Source organism: Lutra lutra, chromosome 13 (genome assembly GCF_902655055.1).
Source record: "Lutra lutra chromosome 13, mLutLut1.2, whole genome shotgun sequence".
NCBI lineage: Eukaryota > Metazoa > Chordata > Mammalia > Carnivora > Mustelidae > Lutra > Lutra lutra.
In genome coordinates this window covers 91,114,532-91,131,918 of record NC_062290.1, presented here as the reverse complement: position 1 = coordinate 91,131,918, position 17,387 = coordinate 91,114,532, and the positions used below count along the sequence as shown (strand labels likewise).

Here is a 17,387-nt window from a genome sequence, read left to right as displayed (position 1 = left end):
CCTCTCGGTGATGAACGCAGGTGACAGCAGCAGCTCACGTTCACTGCGCACTTACCTCGATGCTGGTCCCAGGCTCTGTGCTGCGTGTGTTATACACTTGGTCTCATTTATCCGCACGGAGGAGCTTCTCATTCTGCAGAGGACACTGAGACACACAGAGCTCTCCTTTTATGTGTGGGGTCCAGAGGTGGAGAACAGCTGAGATTTGCCCCAGGTCCCATGCAGAGTGGGGGCCGCGGTGGGACCTTAGCCCACAGGACTGCTTCCCATTTATCTGTGTTTTCATTGGCTGTGGGGACACGATTCTCCTGACTGCTGTGACTTGGGTAGAAATGAACCTCCACGCTTCCAGGGACCTCTGTGCTGCTGAGCCAGTCACTGCGCCAGAAGGGCCGCTAGATAAGGCTGGCGGGGATGCTGGAGGAGACAGCGGTCCCAGTTTCCATGCTCCAGCTCCCGAGGGGGCTGGGTAGCCCGGCTTCATGCTGGGTGACCTGGGACAGCTGGTTTACTCTTCCCGAGCCTCTGGCGCCCCTGATGTAACCTGATTGGGCAGGTGAACCCAACTGAGAACAGTTTCCAGTGCTGATGCCATGTGGGCCCCATCTGCACTGTAAAGGGGGGAGTTGGACATATTGGTTTGTTTTGTTGGTTTTTAGCGATACTGATAACTGCGGGGCACTTAACTGTCATCACAATAAAAGTTTCATAACCCTTTATAGCTTTCAGAACACTTCTGGAGACATGAGGGTTTTTTGTTTGTTTGTTTGCTGTTGTTTTGGGTTTTCTTGTTTATTTGGTTACGATAGAGTTCTGGAGTCCCTCGTTGTTCTCTGTGGAAGAGGACAGCAGCTCCCAGCTGCTGGGTACTTCTGTGTGCGGGGCACTGTGCTAAGAGCTTTACCTTCAGAGAGCATGTGGGCTTATTATTCTGTTCTTACAAAGAGCAGAATGGCAGGTATCAGGTCCATTCGCCAGCTGAAGAAAGGGAGGCGGCAGGGCGAGAAGTGACTGGCTGAGGTCACGTGCTGAGTGACAGGCCGATTGGGTTGGGGACTCTGGGTTTCTCGCACTGCTTGTCTTCCCCTCCTCCTCTGCGTGTGCTCCGTGGACCTGGCTTTAGTGTGGGTCCTCTCCAAGGCCACCAGGAGGCTGGCATGGAGCCACCCTCCATGACTTTTGTTTGGCGTCCCCTGGGGCTTTCCAGCCTCTCTGAGGACCGTGAAGGTGTGTCGGCATCTGTCTGCAGGGTTTTGAAGCAGCTTCTGGTTTCTCAGAGGTGACTTAAAAAGTGAATTTGCAAAAAAGATTGTACGGGAATCTGCTTTGGATGTGAGCAGTGGGGACAGCCCCTTTCTTAAAACAGCTCCAGCCTCCCGCCTCCCGCCCACCTGCCGTCCGCCCATCTCGGCATCAATGGCTCACGGGTACCAAGTTGTCGGCCGGGGCAGTGCAGGGTACTGAGAAGATCAGAGACATCTGTGCCCATAGGGGGTTGACAGTCTGGCCGCCCCCTGTGCTGTGTGCAGGAGACTTTTGATTTAGGCTTTCGTACTTGTTGGAAGCAGGGTGGGCCTGGGCCAGAGGTTGGAAGACCTGCCTCGTGGGCCCTGGGTCTGCATGCCAGCCCTGATCGGTGCACCTCTGAGCTCTCAGCTCCCCACCTGCGGAGAGAGAGGCTGGACTCAGTATGGAAGGGTGGTGGGGGCCTGGGCCTCCCGGTCCCACACCTGCAGGTTGGCATCTAGCTCTCCCATAGGGCCGTGGTGGGATCTTAGACAGTCACTTTGCCTGTGTAAGTCTCCGTTCCGTCATCTGTAAAATGAAGACAGTCATCAACACGCCTGCCTTACGGTCTTGAGGGAGGATTACATGAGCTGATGGACGTAAAGCATATTAACAGAGTCAGTCTTGACACCTAAGTGCTCGAGAACATTAGCTTTTGTTCTACCCTAATAGCTCCTTGTGCTTTACAATGACAGTGTCTTTGAAAAAGGTCAGATGTAAGTGAAATTCAGACCTCCACGTTCACAGAAGAAGGGGAGGTCTTTGGCTGTTGAGGTATTTCCTCCTAGGGTTTCTCTCTTTTTTTTTTTTACATTTGAGGAAGCTGAATTCCAGGGAATAGGTTTTCATAACTAAGGAATAAACCTCCAAAAAGATCATTCAAGGAGGAATAGATGGGGTTTCATTTCAGCCACGCGTGGCCCCAGCACATGTGGGTAGATTGAGGAATATCCTGATAATGTTCCTACCTCTGTCTAGAAGGAACAGGCCAGCGTCCGGGGTGGCAGCTTGTCCCGGGGTCAGAGCCCAGCTAATGACCTGCGGGTGTAGCTTTGCTTCATCCCAAGAGACCCCACCTCAGTTTCTCCTTGCAGGGGTGACGCTCAGGGGTCCTTAAACTGTCTTCGTTCAGCTCTGAAGGTGAAATGGTCACGGTGTGGTGCTCTTCTCTTGCGCCAGTTAAAATGCCACACGCCGTTCAAGGTCCTCTTGTACAAGTCACTTGCAAATTGTGCCGAATGCCGCAAGCAGGTGGTTTCATACCCTTTATTTTTCCTCCTTGATAAATTTTCGCATTGAGGATGAATTGAGAAATCCTCGTGTATTGTTCTGAGTCCTTCCTCCCCCATGCTCCCTTGGGCGCCTGTGACAGATGAGAGGGAATGTGTGTCGTCTCTGTGCAGGTTTGTCAGCACAGCTCGCTCCCAGCACAGGGCTGTTTACAAAGAGCCCAGAGGCCAGTCAACCCTTTTCACTTTCTTTAATCACTGGGTCCTGGAGCTATAGGACCTCTCATTTAATTAGCATAACCACACTAATTTGTGCTCCTGCCCCAGCTTGTCAGGAGTGACTTACAAATATTAATTCTCTGAGCTCATCAGAAAACCAAAGGCACAGATCAAAAGCATGGTTTCCTGCATGATCTGTCCTTGTTTTTTCCGTTCATCGGGAGCTGTCTCTATTAATTACCTTAAATGTGCAAGGTTGTAGAATGCAGTTTTTAGATTTGACCAAGATAGTAATTGGGCTGGGGACCTGAACCACATTTCAGCCCTGTGTCGCCGGGAAGCCCCAAGTTCCCTGGCTCCAACTTGGCAGGTGAAATGCACCTACCAGTGAGGAAATTGTGTGCCTGAAACCTCCGTGGGGAGCACATCACTAGGAACGCCTGGAACTGTGGCATCTTTGGGCGATGGAGAGAGAACTGGCCCAAGTGTGTGGCACTGCCATGGGCCTGCTGTGCCCTGTGGGGTAAGCCACCATCCCTTCCTGGACCTTGGAAATGGAGCGGTGATTCCCCAATTTTTTAAGATCAATAAGTCCTACTAAGGATCTGGCGGAAGGTCTGTAGCCCGGTCCCTGGGGCAACAGATTCATGTACGTGCAGACATGGTTCTACCCGCGCTAACTTGCTGCTGCTGGAGGAGCAATCGTAGCCCCAGCTGCTCCCCACCTTGGAGAGCTCACGTGGGGTCTCATGTGTCCAGAGTAATCAGGGCTTAGTTCCTCTGGGGCGGTCAGACCTGGGTTCAGGTGACCATTAATAATGACACAGTCCCGGGGGTTTGTGAGGGTTCCATGAGATGGTGCCTGTAAGCTGCTTCAGCATAACATCTGTGTGGGTAGGACAAACCCTTTTGCCTTCTGCATGACAAATTCTTAATTTACATGCAGTAAAATGGGCCTTCTTTTAAAGGGGGTACAGTTTGCCGAGTTCCACCTCTCCTCTCCGTCTGTGTAACCACCGCCACGGTCACAGTTGAGACCGGTTCCATCTTGCTGTCCCTCTGTGGTCAGACCCTTCCCCCCCACCCCTGACTGCCAGCAACCATCAGTCTGTTTTCCATCTGTATAGTTTTGTTGTTTTTTAAGATTTTATTTATTTATTGGACACAGAGAGCACAAACAGGGGGAGCAGTAGGCAGAGGGAGAGGGAGGAGCAGCCTTCCTGACGAGCAAGGAGCCTGACGTGGGGCTCAGTCCCAGGACCCCAGGATCATGACCCTAGCTAAAAGCAGCCACCCAACTGACAGAGCTACCCAGGTGCCCCTTCCAGTCCCGTAGTTTTGCCTTTTCCAGAGTGTTACATGGTATGTAACTTTGGAGATCAGCTTCTTTTATTCAGTGTAGTGCCTTTGAGATTCATGAAGTTGCTTTCCTCAGTTTATTCCTTTTTATGGCTGAGTAGTATTCCATTGAATGCACGTAGTCAGTGTTTATCTACTTAGAATTTGACCTTGATTAACTAGCTCTGTTTTCTGAAAACAGATAAAGATGACATTTGACCCACAAAAATCAAGCAACCCAATTAAAAAACTTGAGTAGACCTCTCCAAAGAAGACACACGAATGGCCAATAAGCACTTGAAAAGGTGCTCAACATCATCAATCATGAGGGACCTGTAGACCAAAACCACAGATACCATCTCACACCCACTTTCAAAAGAAAAAAAAGCAAACAGGAAATAACAAGTGTTGGTGAGGATGTGTAGAAACTGGAGCTGTTGGGGTGGGCCGCCGTCCTTCCACACACACAGCTCCAGAGGCAACCTCTGACCCTGGCTCCGGGACTCACTGAGACCCCTCCTACCTCAGGTCCAAGGCACGCTGGCACTCCAGCTTTTGTCCTCCGTGGGGCATTGTGGCCGCAGAGATGACAGAGACCACATGGAGAGGGGAGGGCTCTGAGACAGCATGGAGGAGAGGTAGGGACCCAGTTACCAGCAAGAACCTAGTGAACCCATCCCAGCTGAGGGACAGTTACTGAGGAAAGAAGCCGTCTGGCTTGTTCCATCCATCTGAGTGGTTCTTCCTTACCCAGAATAGAGTTTATATCGGACATCTCTGTGTGCAACTCCAGATCCTGTCAGGCTTCCCTGTCGTCTAATCTGGCCATTGCTCCCCAGATCAGTTCTGCCTGGGGGCCAGCCAGCTGCGCACGGTGTTCCCTCGGCCCCTCTCCTGGGCTTCTCTTTACTGCTGCAGCGTGCGAGACCGTAGAACTCTGCCCAGCATGCAATACCCGGAAGTGCCAGGGACTTAAAACTCTTTGAGGCAAACTTTGACCAGCGGAGATGAGCACCAGTGGACAGCTGCCTTCTCTTCCATCCTCTCAGATCAAAAATCTGAAGACAGAGTACCTGCAACTTCTCAGAAGGGCTGTGGGATTAAGGAACAGATTTTTTTTTTTAAAAGTGGAGCCCAATGGGAGGGAGGGACTTGAACTCACAACCCTGAGATCAAGACCTGAGCTGAGATCCAGAGTTGGATACTTAACCGACTGAGCCACCCAGGTGCCCCAGGAACAGATCTTTGATCTCCTCCTTCTGCTTTCCTGCGCCTCTTTCCTGCCCCGAGATCACACTCTTCCACGCTTCAGTAGTGTGTGCATGTTAAAGAAAGAAAGATATTGGAACCATCGTGCACTATTGGTAGGAATGTAAGATGGTACAGTTGCTATGGAAAACAGTATGGCAATTCCTCAAGAAATTAAAAATAGAATTACCATATGATCCAACAGTTCTGAGTATGTAGCCAAAAGAAATAAAAGCAGGATCTCAAAAAGACATTCGTACACCCAGGTTCACAGCAGCCAAAGGTGGAAGCAATGCAGGTGTCCCCTGATGGATAAATAGATAAAGTGTGGTGTGTGCGCACCAGGCAACATTATCCAGCCTTAGAAAGGAAGGAAAGTCTGACATGTTTCGTCACAAATGAACCTTGAGGACATTATGGCCAGATGAAATATGCCAGTCACAAAAGGACAAATTCTGTAGGATTCCACTAGTACAAGATACCTAAGAGTAATCAAAATCATAAGGAAGTGAAATGGTAGTTGCAGGGGCTGGGGGAAGGGAGAATGGGGAATTACTGGTTAACAATGTTTAAGTTCAGTTTTGTAAGACAAAAAGAATGATGTGGCTGGATGGTGGTGAGAGTATGCAAGAGTGTGATTATACTTATTATCATTGAACTGTGCACTTAGAAATGGTTAAGAAGGGGGAGTGCCTGGGTGGCTCAGTCATTAAGCATCTGCCTTCAGCTCAGGTCCTGATCCCAGGGTCCTGATTGGGATCAAGTCCCGAGTCCCTTATTGGGCTCTGTGCTTGGCAGGAAGCCTGCTTGTCCTCTTCCTCTGCCTGCTGCTCCCCCTGCTGTACGCTCACCCACACACACACACACACACACACACACACACACTCTCTCTCTCTCTCTCTCTCTCTCCATTAAGTAAATAAATTAAATCTTTTTTTTTTTTAGATTTTTTTTTTTTTTATTTGACAGAGACCACAAGTAGGCAGAGACAGGCAGAGAGAGAGGAGGACGCAGGCTCCCCACTGAGCAGAGAGCCCGATGTGGGGCTCGATCCCAGGATCCCGGGATCATGACCTGAGCTGAAGGCAGAGGCTTTATTAACCCACTGAGCCACCCAGGCTCCCCAATAAATTAAATCTTTAAAAAAAATGGTTAAGGGGCATCTGGGTGGCTCAGTGGGTTAAGCCGCTGCCTTCGGCTCAGGTCATGATCTCAGGGTCCTGGGATCGAGTCCCACATCGGGCTCTCTGCTCAGCAGGGAGCCTGCTTCCCTCTCTCTCTCTCTCTCTCTCTGCCTGCCTCTCTGTCTACTTGTGATCTCCCTCTGTCAAATAAATAAATAAAAATAAAATCATTAAAAAAAATGGTTAAGATGGTAAATTTCATGTTGTATGTAATTTTGCCACAATTTATAAAAAATTACCATGGTTAACATATTTCTCAGTATTTATTTACATAATCATTTAGTCTTAAATGTCTTTTTAAATTAAGACGTTAAAACCACTATGGTGTATGACAGCTGTATTATGGGGGCACAGTGCTCATGGTAAAAATGACTTCTTGTTTAATTAATCGCGTCTGAGCTGGGAGAAACTAGAAATAGTCTGGAACACTGGTGGGACGCCATACTTTGGGCTGCCCTGAGCGCAGCGACTCCTGCAACTGGGCATGTCCCTTGAGGAGACCTGTGTGACTATGAGATGTTGGTTCCTATGGGGCAGGCAGCTTTTAAGCCGGGCTGGGTCCTGTACCACCGAATGTGGGTCTCGTTGCCTTGCACCTGTGTCTGTCAGCTGTGCCGGGCTCCTTCAGGGACCCTTATAGATAGTCCTGTCCAGTGCTGTCCGGGCACCTTTTGTTCCAGCCCTGTATCTGTCTGAGTCGACCACTGCCGAGAGTGGCCGGCGGAAGCCCAGGGAGCCTGAATGTCCGCTGGGGCCCCGGAGCCTGGCGGGTGCCATAGACCAGCACGTGGCGAGTGCTTAGCGCATGTCAGCCCTTAATGAAGACTCTCACTGCCCGTGGCTTCCATCCCAGGCTGCCTGGTTACCACTGTCGCCGCATACTCTGAGCTGACAACACCGATGGCGTCCACTCCAGCACCATTTGGCAGGATTCCAGGCTCTTGGCCCCTTTCATGAGAAGGTAGCACTGACCTAATGGGGAGGGGAGGGTAATCTGTGGAGAAGCAAGGTCAGGGCTTTCTTCAAGAATTTTCAGGCCAGGCAGACTCTGTTAGATGAAACGGGGCATCCATTTGGGAGCTGCCCCCTTGAGTTGATACGACAGGGTCTCTGATGAGTATCAGTAACGTGTCTCTGAATCTGGGTTGATGGGCCGTTACTGGGTTGTTTGGATCCTGTGGCACCAACACGTGTAAGATATATTATTCATTTAATAACGCTTCTGAGGGAAACGAAAACTCCATCAGCAAGGTAGATTATGAAAGAGCACACCCTGGTTTCGGAAGTTAAATTGTGAAGAGATACACATCTGAGATTCAGGGAAATACAATGGGAAGCATTCATTCATTCTTTCAGCTGGTTTCTTGAGCACCTACTGTCTGCCGCCCGTGGTGGTCAATGCCGGGGAATGGTGATGGTAGGCCAGGCCTCCTGCTCTCATGGAGCTCCCTGCATCTGGTCCAGCCTCGCCCTGCAGTCAGCACCTAGCCTTGGCTCGAAGAGGCAGACTCTGTAGCTAATAAATGTAGCTCTATTCTCAGCTCACGGTTAGCTGTCTGGACACTGGAGGAAAATTACTTTGAGGATCTCTGTGCTCATGTGGACTGTGACAGATGGGGTGATGATCACGCATTCCGGCTTACACCTGCTGTCCTGGCACAGTTATTAATAGCACCCTCCCTGTCACTCCCCAAAGTGGCCTGGTTTGGATGGGAAAACACTGAGGGAGGCCTCATTTACAACTGCTGAGCTCCACATTTGTGTTGCAGAGGGTCTTGGTTTGCAGTGAGAGAACTATTTCAAAACTAGGGTCTGTTCCAACACAGGATCAAGCCCAGAGAAGCCACAGGAGGGTCAGCTGAATTTGGTTTGGGTCCCATTCTCCCTGTGGACATCTGCCACTTCATATGTTCCAGTTACTCAACTCATGGAAGCATCAAAATCTGGGACAATTTGGTTTAAAAAACAATAAACATGTACATACAACAATCAGAATGTGTTTTCCTTATGAAAATTAGGTTAACCAGATCTTAAATTCATATTCTTTGGAGTGGCTAGAAGGGATATTAGTGTTTGTATCAGGCCTTACAGGGAAAGTTGAAAAATAATTATGTAGCAACACTAGTCTAGGTTGAGTTGGAAATTTTGTTTTCTGTGTTGTTATAGAAAGGAGTATGGGGATTGAATTTTTACAAGAAGTTTCATTTTTATTCCAGTAATAGATTTGACGTTTAAAGAAAATAGTTGGAAAGACCGGAAGCTTTGTGTTCGTGGTAAATTGGTAACCTACAGCCTGTCGTGTTAGTGGGCACTGATCTCAGAATCCTCCAGGGCCAGGTGGTCCCTGCCTGAGGACCTAGGAGTCCCCCAAAATGCTGCCCACCTTTCCTAGTGGGTCTGAGAGTTTAGCACCTGAAGTGCTGGGCTCTAGCCCCCAGAGTCTGATTCGCTAGGTCTGGAGTTGGGCTGAGAGTTGGCATTCTAACCCGTTCCGCGGTGATAATGCTCTTGCCGGAAGGGTGGGCAAGCAGGGGACGGCCTCTGGGATCACTGGTTACAGCCACGTATGGAGAAGACAGAATGGGTCTCAGGAATTTGGACTAAAATGTCCTCAAAATAGGAAGGGAGTGAGGAGGTCAGAGAGAACGTCTGGGCATTGATGCCAGGAGCTGCACTGCGCATGCGTTTAGCCATCTTTTTTTTTTTTAAGATTTTATTTATTTGACAGACGGAGATCACAGAGCAGCAGGCAGAGAGAGAGGAGGAAGCAGGCTCCCTGCTGAGCAGAGAGCCCGATGCCGATGCCGGTGCCGGGCTCGCTCCCAGGACCCTGGGGTCATGACCTGAGCTGAAGGCAGAGGCTTTAACCCACTGAGCCACCCAGGCGCCCCACGTTTAACCATCTTGATGGCTCTGCTGGGAGGCAGTAGTGGCCTCCTGATACAGACGAGCAGCTGAGGCCCAGAAAGGTCTATGGGGCTTACCTGGCTGGCATGTGGGAGAGCTGGTCTGAAGCCGCTGCTCAGTAACAAAACCCTCGCAAAACAAGTAAGTGTCAAAGGCATCAGAGAGTGAAGACGGTTCTGGTAATACGAACGTGAGTGAACAGCAAGAGAAGGACCAGGTTGACACCAGCTTCTACTTGGCAGTCTGTGCTTTTGTCCTCTGTATTAGGAGCTAATTAGCTCTGACAAGATGGTGAGAAGATTGGCAGTGATGAAGAAACTCTTTGATGAATCTCACGCTAAGTGGATATGGTGCCTCAGAATATTTGCTAATTAATTAGGTTGATATATTAGTCATCATTAGCAAGACGCTTTAAAACTACACATCTGGAACTTGAAGACCAAATCTAAAAATTTAAATGATGTTTGGAGTCCCCCAGCATTCAGTTTAGGACTTGAGCCCAGGGCGGTAGATATTTCCAAGCTGCTCCTGAATTGTCTCACTGTACGCGTGTGTCCTAGTAACATGACACGCCCATCTCAGCCCTCCTTTCCTGTCATCTCTCTTCCAGAATCAGTTTGGAATGTTCTAGGGCTGAGTCCTCCGATTTCTTTCTCAGCAGTCTTAGGCCCATGTCTTTAAATGCCATCTAAATGCTGGTCGTTTTACAAAATGCCTATTTCCAGCCCCAAACTCTCCCCTGAACTACAGACTGCCCACTTACCGTCCTCTCAGGTATCTCACAAGCTCTGAGCTCACGCTTCTCCACTTCACCCCCTGCCTAACTGGCTCCTCCTGGGGTGCCCGTGACAGTAAATAATGCCCTTTTTGACCTTGTTGTTCAGGCTCAGCCATCTTGGAGTCATCTCTGACTCCACCCCCAGCCTGCACCCAGGGCATCTGGAAGTCCTCTCAGCTGGCTTTTGGTGTACCTACCTCCTCTCTGTGGCTCACTCCAGGCCACCACTGTCCCCCCTGGACCGCTGAGGCCCTTCCTCACTGGCTTCTTGGTTCCCGCTCCTGCCTCACAACTGTCCAGTCCTTGTTCAGCTGCTGGGGCGCTCCTTAGATCAAATCAAGCACGTTCACCGTTTTTGAATGACTGCCTCTCGCGTGGGGAGGTCAGCCGTGGTCCTTACCAGGGCCGGTGGCACCCTGTCCTCGGGCCCCCCAGCAGGCTTTGAGCTTTCCTTCAAGTGATCCTGGAATATACCAAATATGCTTCTGCCTCGGGGCCTTTGCACTAGCTGTTCACGGCCCCCGGCGGTACGGCGTGCCTCCCGAGAACCCTTGGTCGGCAGCTGTGTCCAAACGTGGCGTCTCTCATTCGTGGGCTGTGGGCCTTGGAGAGTGGCTCACCCCTCCTCCTCCTAACATCCATTTTCTCATTGGAGAAGTGGAGCCAGTGTTTGGGTCATGGTGCCTTCCTGACGGGAAGCCCTTAGATCCTAAGTGCCGAGGAACCCTGGGCTTTTCTTGTGTGTGTGTCTGTGCCCCGACTCCTTCCGGCTCTTGTTTGCCTGTCACTCACAGGGGCCTGTCCTACCCCCGGGGGCTGAGGTCGCTCTCCTGTCACTGTGTCCTCAGCCCATCCTTTTCTTTCTTTTAATGTATCGCATGTGTTTCCTGCCTTTTGGTGATCTTTTCCCTCTTTGGGAGGTGAGCTCCTGTTTCTCCAGAGCCCAGAGGGCGCCTGGCGTATAGCTGAAGCTCACTGGTGTTTGTTAAATGAGTGGTTAAAGGCATGTGTTGGGTGTGGGCTCAGCCACTCACTGGAGAGGGTGTGCTTTTGGAAGAGCTCAGAGACCCTGAGCCAGGCTGACTATCCCATGCCCTTCCAGCTCTGGGTAGAGGCTGTAGCGAGTCAGCTGCTTAGTCAGGGGGGTGACTCTGTCTCTGGAAGTCAGGAGCTGTTGAGGGCAGGAGGCCACAGATCCTGGAGGGCCGGAGGGAGGGCCGGGAGCCTTTCCGCAGTGAGGACTTTGCCTCTTCTGCCACTGTCGTGGTCCAAGCAAAGCAGAGTCTGTGGGAGCCTGGTGTGGTTGCCCGTTGAGAGTCTGTTGCTTAGCTGGAGAGGAAGGAGGTGAGGGACAGTGCCGGCAAGCAGGAGTGGGTTTGGGCGTGGAATTGAGTCCTTGGCTAAAGTAAAAGCCCCAGAGTGGGGAATGTCAAAGGTGGGAAAGGTCATTTGGGGGCCAGACTCCACAAGGCCTCGAATGCCAGTCCATGCACTTGAGAATTCTGGGACGCATCAAGAGTTTCAGAAGTGTTCTCCATACATAGGTTAGACTTTTCCCAAGTATTCCGTATATCATGAAATAAGTGACAGAGAGGAAAAATACTATTGTTCAGTTAAAAAAATTAGTTTGTCTCAATTCCCAGCAGAATTATAGAATTAGGGGTGTGGGCTTTTTGCCTTTCATGTCCTGTGGGCTAGATTTTATCCTCGGCCCAGTCCTGACTTTGAAGAACAACAAAAGAACAGCTTCTTGAGAAGGCCGGGTGCTGGTTTAGCAGTCAGGGGTCTGCCGTGATGGCCCTTCCTGTGGTTACCCAGCGGGCCCCGCTGAGCTCCTCAGAACCTACGCGGCTGTCTCATGAGGCTGCCTGGGAACCAGAGGTTCTGACCCCTTGTATTTTGCAGGTTAGGTTAGACCTGAAGAAAGATGGAGCAGCCGACTTTACAGTTCATTTCTGTGGAGTGTCTCTTCCAGGCCTGCTGGGGCAGAAACAAAGCAGCCTTGTTTTGGATACAGTATCAATATTCAGTGAGGGTTGGTACTTTGTCGTTGTTGACACACCGCTGCCAGAAATAAGACAGTGTCTCGATGTGGAAAAGCACCAGACTGGGAGTCTGTGATTTGGTTCTTTGCCGGTCTGTGGAAACCTTGGGGAAGTGTCTCCCTCTGTGGATCTCAGTTTCCTCATTTTGGAATGTGAGGGTTGGACTGACTTTGTGCTTCTTAACCTTCGGAAGTCTTTTTGTTTTTGAGAGACAGAAAGAGAGCACGAGGGGGTTTGGGGCGGGAGGAAGAGAGATCCAGGCTGACTGCCTGCTGAGCACAGAGCCCAAAGCAGGGCTCCATCTCAGCACCCTGGCGTCACGACCTGAGCCAAAACCAAGAGTCTCACGCTTAACTGACTCTACCACTCAGACGCCCCTTAACCTTTGGGACTCGTTGAGACTTTGATGAAATCTGTGGACTGTTCTTTCCCCAAACTGAGCACTCACAGTTTGGCCAACACTTTAGGAACACCCTGAAGCTCATGAGATGACCTATAAGACCCTGCCCCAGCTGACCGCCACTTCTGCCTCCCCACATTGGTCTACTTCCACCTATAGTAGGGCCTTTGCACATGCCACTGTATGCAAAACAGTCTTCACGCCTTTGCTTGGGCATGTCCTGCTGAACCTCTGAGTCTGACCCTTCCCTGACCTCCCAGATTAGATTAGGTTGCCCGGCTAGACGTGTTTTCCTTACCCTGAACTTCTCAGCACTGATCACAGTGGTAACTAAGTGGGCCCTAGCACGTGTATCTGGCTCTCCCTAAGTTCGGTGTTGGTAATTGCTGGGTGAGTCCCTGAGGTCCCTCCGGCCGTGACATTCTGTGACTGATCTGTGACTATGTGAATGTGTCAAAAGAAAATACGAATCTGTGCTTCCTATGACACACAGCACAAGATGTGCCTGTGCCGTGGATGGTTTCCTCTGGGGCTGGGCGGGGAAGGCACTTCAAAGTGGAGCCCAGAGGGCTCAGAAGCCTGACTCCCAGACTTTGTGCCTTACTGCTCTGCTGGGCCTGACCTCAGGCTGGTCATTCCCCTTTGTTTATGTCCTAGACTGAGCTGGAACTCCCACTTGGAACCTTCCCACAGTGCTTGGCGCTTCCGCATATTGTTGTATTTTTCTCCAGAGGGGAAGTGACCAACACAGACTTTCCTCCTCACAGACAAAGTCCGTGCACAAAGCCTTGCATCAGCTGGTGGGCACCTGCCTCTGCCTCCTTGCCACTTGGGGGAGGTGACTGTGCACAGTATAGCAGTCCCTTGCTTTTCCCATGATTTCCCTCAAGAAGTGATCAGTGCCCTGCAGACTCCCCGACTCGGGTCCCTTCTGAACCAGTATGTCATGTTCGGAGGGGAGTCTCATTCAGAGCTTTGGTTGTCACAGTATTACCTCCCTGGTTTAGGCCACTTTCCACAGTCGAAATGTGACTCTGCTGGTATAGATGTTGTAAATGAAACTTTATTTGCACTAAAGGAATGAGTTGTTTGCCAGAATATTGCAGCGGATCTTACCCTGATAAGGAAAAAAAAAATCCCTTGTGAGGGTAAGTAGTTTTTCTTTAACATATCTAGGGCTGGATGTTTACAGATAATAAAATAATAAAACCAGCAAGAGTAGCTATTCTTTAAGAATGTCTGTTGTGTGCCAGGCACTTCTTTAATACCCTGTTTAACCTTTAACCTGCCCTCTGAAGCCGGCGGCGTAGTTGTACATGTTACATAAGTGAATAAAATGAAGTCCAGAGAGGTTAAGTTCTTGTCCCAAAGTTGCCCAGCTGGGAAGTGCCTGCCGAGATTCAGATCAGGCCAGCTTCCCTCCAGGGCCAGCACCTTTCCCCTGCTCTCCCACCTTCTCCTGTCACGAGGAAATGGGTGGTGGCTTTCCCAGCCAGGGATAAACATGGAGCTAGAGCCTGCTGTCTCACCAGCTGGGTGGCCTTGATTCCCTCCCCACCATGGGGGGAATAGAGGAGGAGTTTGGGGGGCCTTGTCCTTCTGTGAGTGATCTGGGCTTGTGGTAGTGATACTTCAAGGAGGAACTGGTAACATGTGGCCAAGTAGGGTCCGCAGCATCCTTGAAGCACTCGTGCGAGTCATGGCACATGTCAAATCGGCCATGCGCCGAGCATCCTACGTCTGATGGTGTTTCATTGTCGATTCAGGTCATCTGGTAGAGTCCCAGGTTGCCTCCCTAATGTGTGGACTGGAGATGGGTCCCCTACTACATTCCTAACTGTGCTTTCATGAGAAAGTGCAACTCAGATTAGAAACAGTTGATTGACCATTGAACCTTACAAATGACCTAGAAATTTACTTGAGAGAACACCGTTGAGGTAAGGACCCTGTGATTTAGCTGCTTCTCAAGGAATCATGGCCTCCCAAAATGATTCAAATGTAAACTTTTTGGAGGTAGGTAAAGATAAGTGGACTAGCCTATTCTTAAGAATTCCTCACTAAATCTTGGGAAATGTTTTTCACGGCACACCCTGAACTGGTCCATTTCTAGCTTTCAGCTCTCTGACCACCTGATTCCCCACTCCTCCCCCAAGGAAAGGCAGCATTGAAAGTGTTTGGAAATGCAGTTCACTCTCAGGCGGCCGCTGTGCTGATGAGAAACACTGTCAGAGGAAGGCAAAGGAAGAGCTTCCTAATATAGAGGGACGGATGGACGGGGAGGGAGACCCACCCGAAGGGCGATAACAAGCCTTTTCTTCTGGCTTCCTCTCTGGGAGTGAAGGGAGTTTGGAAGGCAGGAGGCAAGGGCCTCTGTGAGCAGAATTCAGGTTTTTCTTGGAGGCATTGGCCAGGGCTTGCTGCTGCTTAGTGATTGGGATGTGGGAGAGATGAAGCCCCTTTCAGCCGGTGCCGTAGTCCTTACTCTGTTCAGCGAAGACACCTAGGCTCAGAAGGGGCCTTTGAGCTCCTGACTTTAGAATGGGCAATGCTGCTGAGAAACAGAAGCCCCGGAAACGAAGCCGTCTGTGCCCCTGGAAGCAAGGTAAGCAGGCCCTGGGCTTCATCTCCAGAAAGAAGGAGGCAGCATTGGGATATTTTGGCTCAGAACCAAAGCTGGAACTGCTTGGGAAACACCTTCCATGCCAGAAAGCTCTGCAGGTCAGCATAGTTTAAAGAAAATGAACAGACAGCTCTCCCAAGGAATAAAATGATTCATATCTCAATGTGATAGCACAGCTTGGCTGAGAATGAAGTGGGGCTGGAGGCTTGTGTTCCGTGCAGCATGTATCTGTTGGTTGAGAATTTTAAACTTTAAAAATATCCCAGGGGCTCCAGGGTGGCTCAGTGGGTTAAGCATCTGCCTTTGGCTCAGGTCATGGTCTCAGGGTCCTGGGATGGAGCCCCACATGGGGCTCTCTGCTCAGCAGGGAGCCTCCTTCCCCGCCCACCGCCTGCCTCTCTGCCTACTTGTGATCTCTCTCCCTATCAAATAAATAAATAAAATCTTTAAAAAAAAAAAAAGAAAAAGAAAAAAATATCCCAAATAAAAATTTTGATATCCAGGAGTTTGAATCTTTTTTAACAGTTCGGTGAGAGGATGTTATTAATAGCTTTTAAATATATAGTGTCTTTCTTCCAAAGAATTCAGAGTCCTTTCTGTAAGAAGTCTCATGGTTACCCATCCTGGATGCCCCTGCTGCTGGCCAGCCTCCACCGACACACGCTCTGTGTCTCCGCAGGGCTGTGTTAGTGTCAGCTCTGGGGAGGAGGATGCCAGTGGGACCCTGGGCACTGCCACGGTGCCCTTGAAACTGGGGGCCCGTCTAACCGTGTCCCAGGGCAGTTTGGTCTTGCCACGCACCTGGTGGCCTTTTTCATGGTCATTAACCCCTCAGACCAGCTGTTGGCCTTGCAGACTTCGGATCTTGGCTCTTTTACCTCCCCTTGCCACGTTTAAAAGTAGAGCTGGCTCTCGGCTGGCAGCCAGACGGTTTGCTTGCAACTGTATATACGAGTGTGTGTTTACGCGGAAAATACAACCTGGAAGAGACCATAAGGAAATGTTAACCGTTGTTGTCTTTTGCGGTCCGGTTACGGGTAATTTATTTTTCTTTTTGAAAGGGAAAAGTAGGTAGGCTGCTAATTCCATGCCAGGTTCCTGTGCCTGTGACTTTCCATCATTCGTTCTTTGTGTCCCATGTTACTGAAACCGGTACTCCCTAGCGGTCTTTGATTGGGTCCTGCTTTGAACAAAACAGTGATAAGACATTTAGGGACCGCTCAGGAAATTTGATGTGAACTGGGTAGTAGGTGATAATCTGGGGACTGTTGCTAATTTTATTATGTGCGATAATGGTGATGAGTCGTGCAGGAGAATGTCCTTCTTTGGATAGTCATGCTAAGAAGTGTTTAGGGGTGAAGGGTTATACTGTCTATAATTTTACTCCAAAATGGTTCAGGTGAATGAGTGCATACCTACACACAGAGAAGCAAAATAGGTTAAGTTTAACAAGTAATAGATATATGAGGTTTGTTATATTTTCTTTAATGTATTTTTACTAAAGGAGGAACCATTAGAAAAAATGGTTGCTGGTGCATCATTCTACTGTCTCCTTCAGAAGAATAATCTTAGCAGACATGGTTATTTACGGAGGTGGGTCAGGATCCAGCACTCTAATTCAGTGCCACATGGCTGGCATCGCTTGCCACCAATAAGCAAATTGTCGTAAAAATCTGGCAACTCAGAAGCACCACTTACTCTAACAGGCATTTAATGTATTTACTTTCAGGTAGTCTCTGGTTTTCCTTAGAAAAATGTATAAGAGTTAAAACTTCTTGAAATTTCCATTGGAAGCAGCCGAGTTTACAAACGAAACTAGAGCCGGCGTCTGTGTCTTATTTTGCAGTTTGTGCATGTGTGTTCACTAGTTCCAGTGAGAGGAGCTGTGGGAGCACAGTGAGTGGTAGTCGGCCCTGCAGCAGGGTCCGCAGTGAGTTGGGGTAAAAGAAGGAGCAGCTCCCTGCCCCGATTTCCAAGTCCACATGGATCCATTTGACCAGGAGCGCGTCTTGGCCGGTGTCGCGTCAGGGTTGTTTGGTTTGTGCAGGGTTAGACCCTGGGAGAGCAGTTTGTCTCCCTGATCCAGAGTCCCATGGAGCCCTGCCGGGCACCCACAGTAGCAAGGCTGTGCA

General features: G+C 49.9%; 1 protein-coding gene across 18 annotated transcripts in view; it reads left to right on the top strand.

Moving 5' to 3' along the window:
* Positions 1-17,387, top strand: part of RAPGEF1 (Rap guanine nucleotide exchange factor 1) — a 136,327-nt gene that overhangs the window by 7,842 nt on the left and 111,098 nt on the right. The window contains exon 4 of one of the 18 annotated variants that reach the window (XM_047701255.1): positions 6,308-6,313. The exons of 16 other annotated variants lie outside the window; for them this stretch is intronic. In XM_047701255.1, coding sequence (XP_047557211.1) covers positions 6,308-6,313 — 6 coding nt within the window. Of the gene's footprint in view, positions 1-6,307; positions 6,314-14,824; positions 15,238-17,387 lie in introns of those variants that run through there. One more of the 18 variants, XM_047701256.1, reaches the window with a different exon arrangement.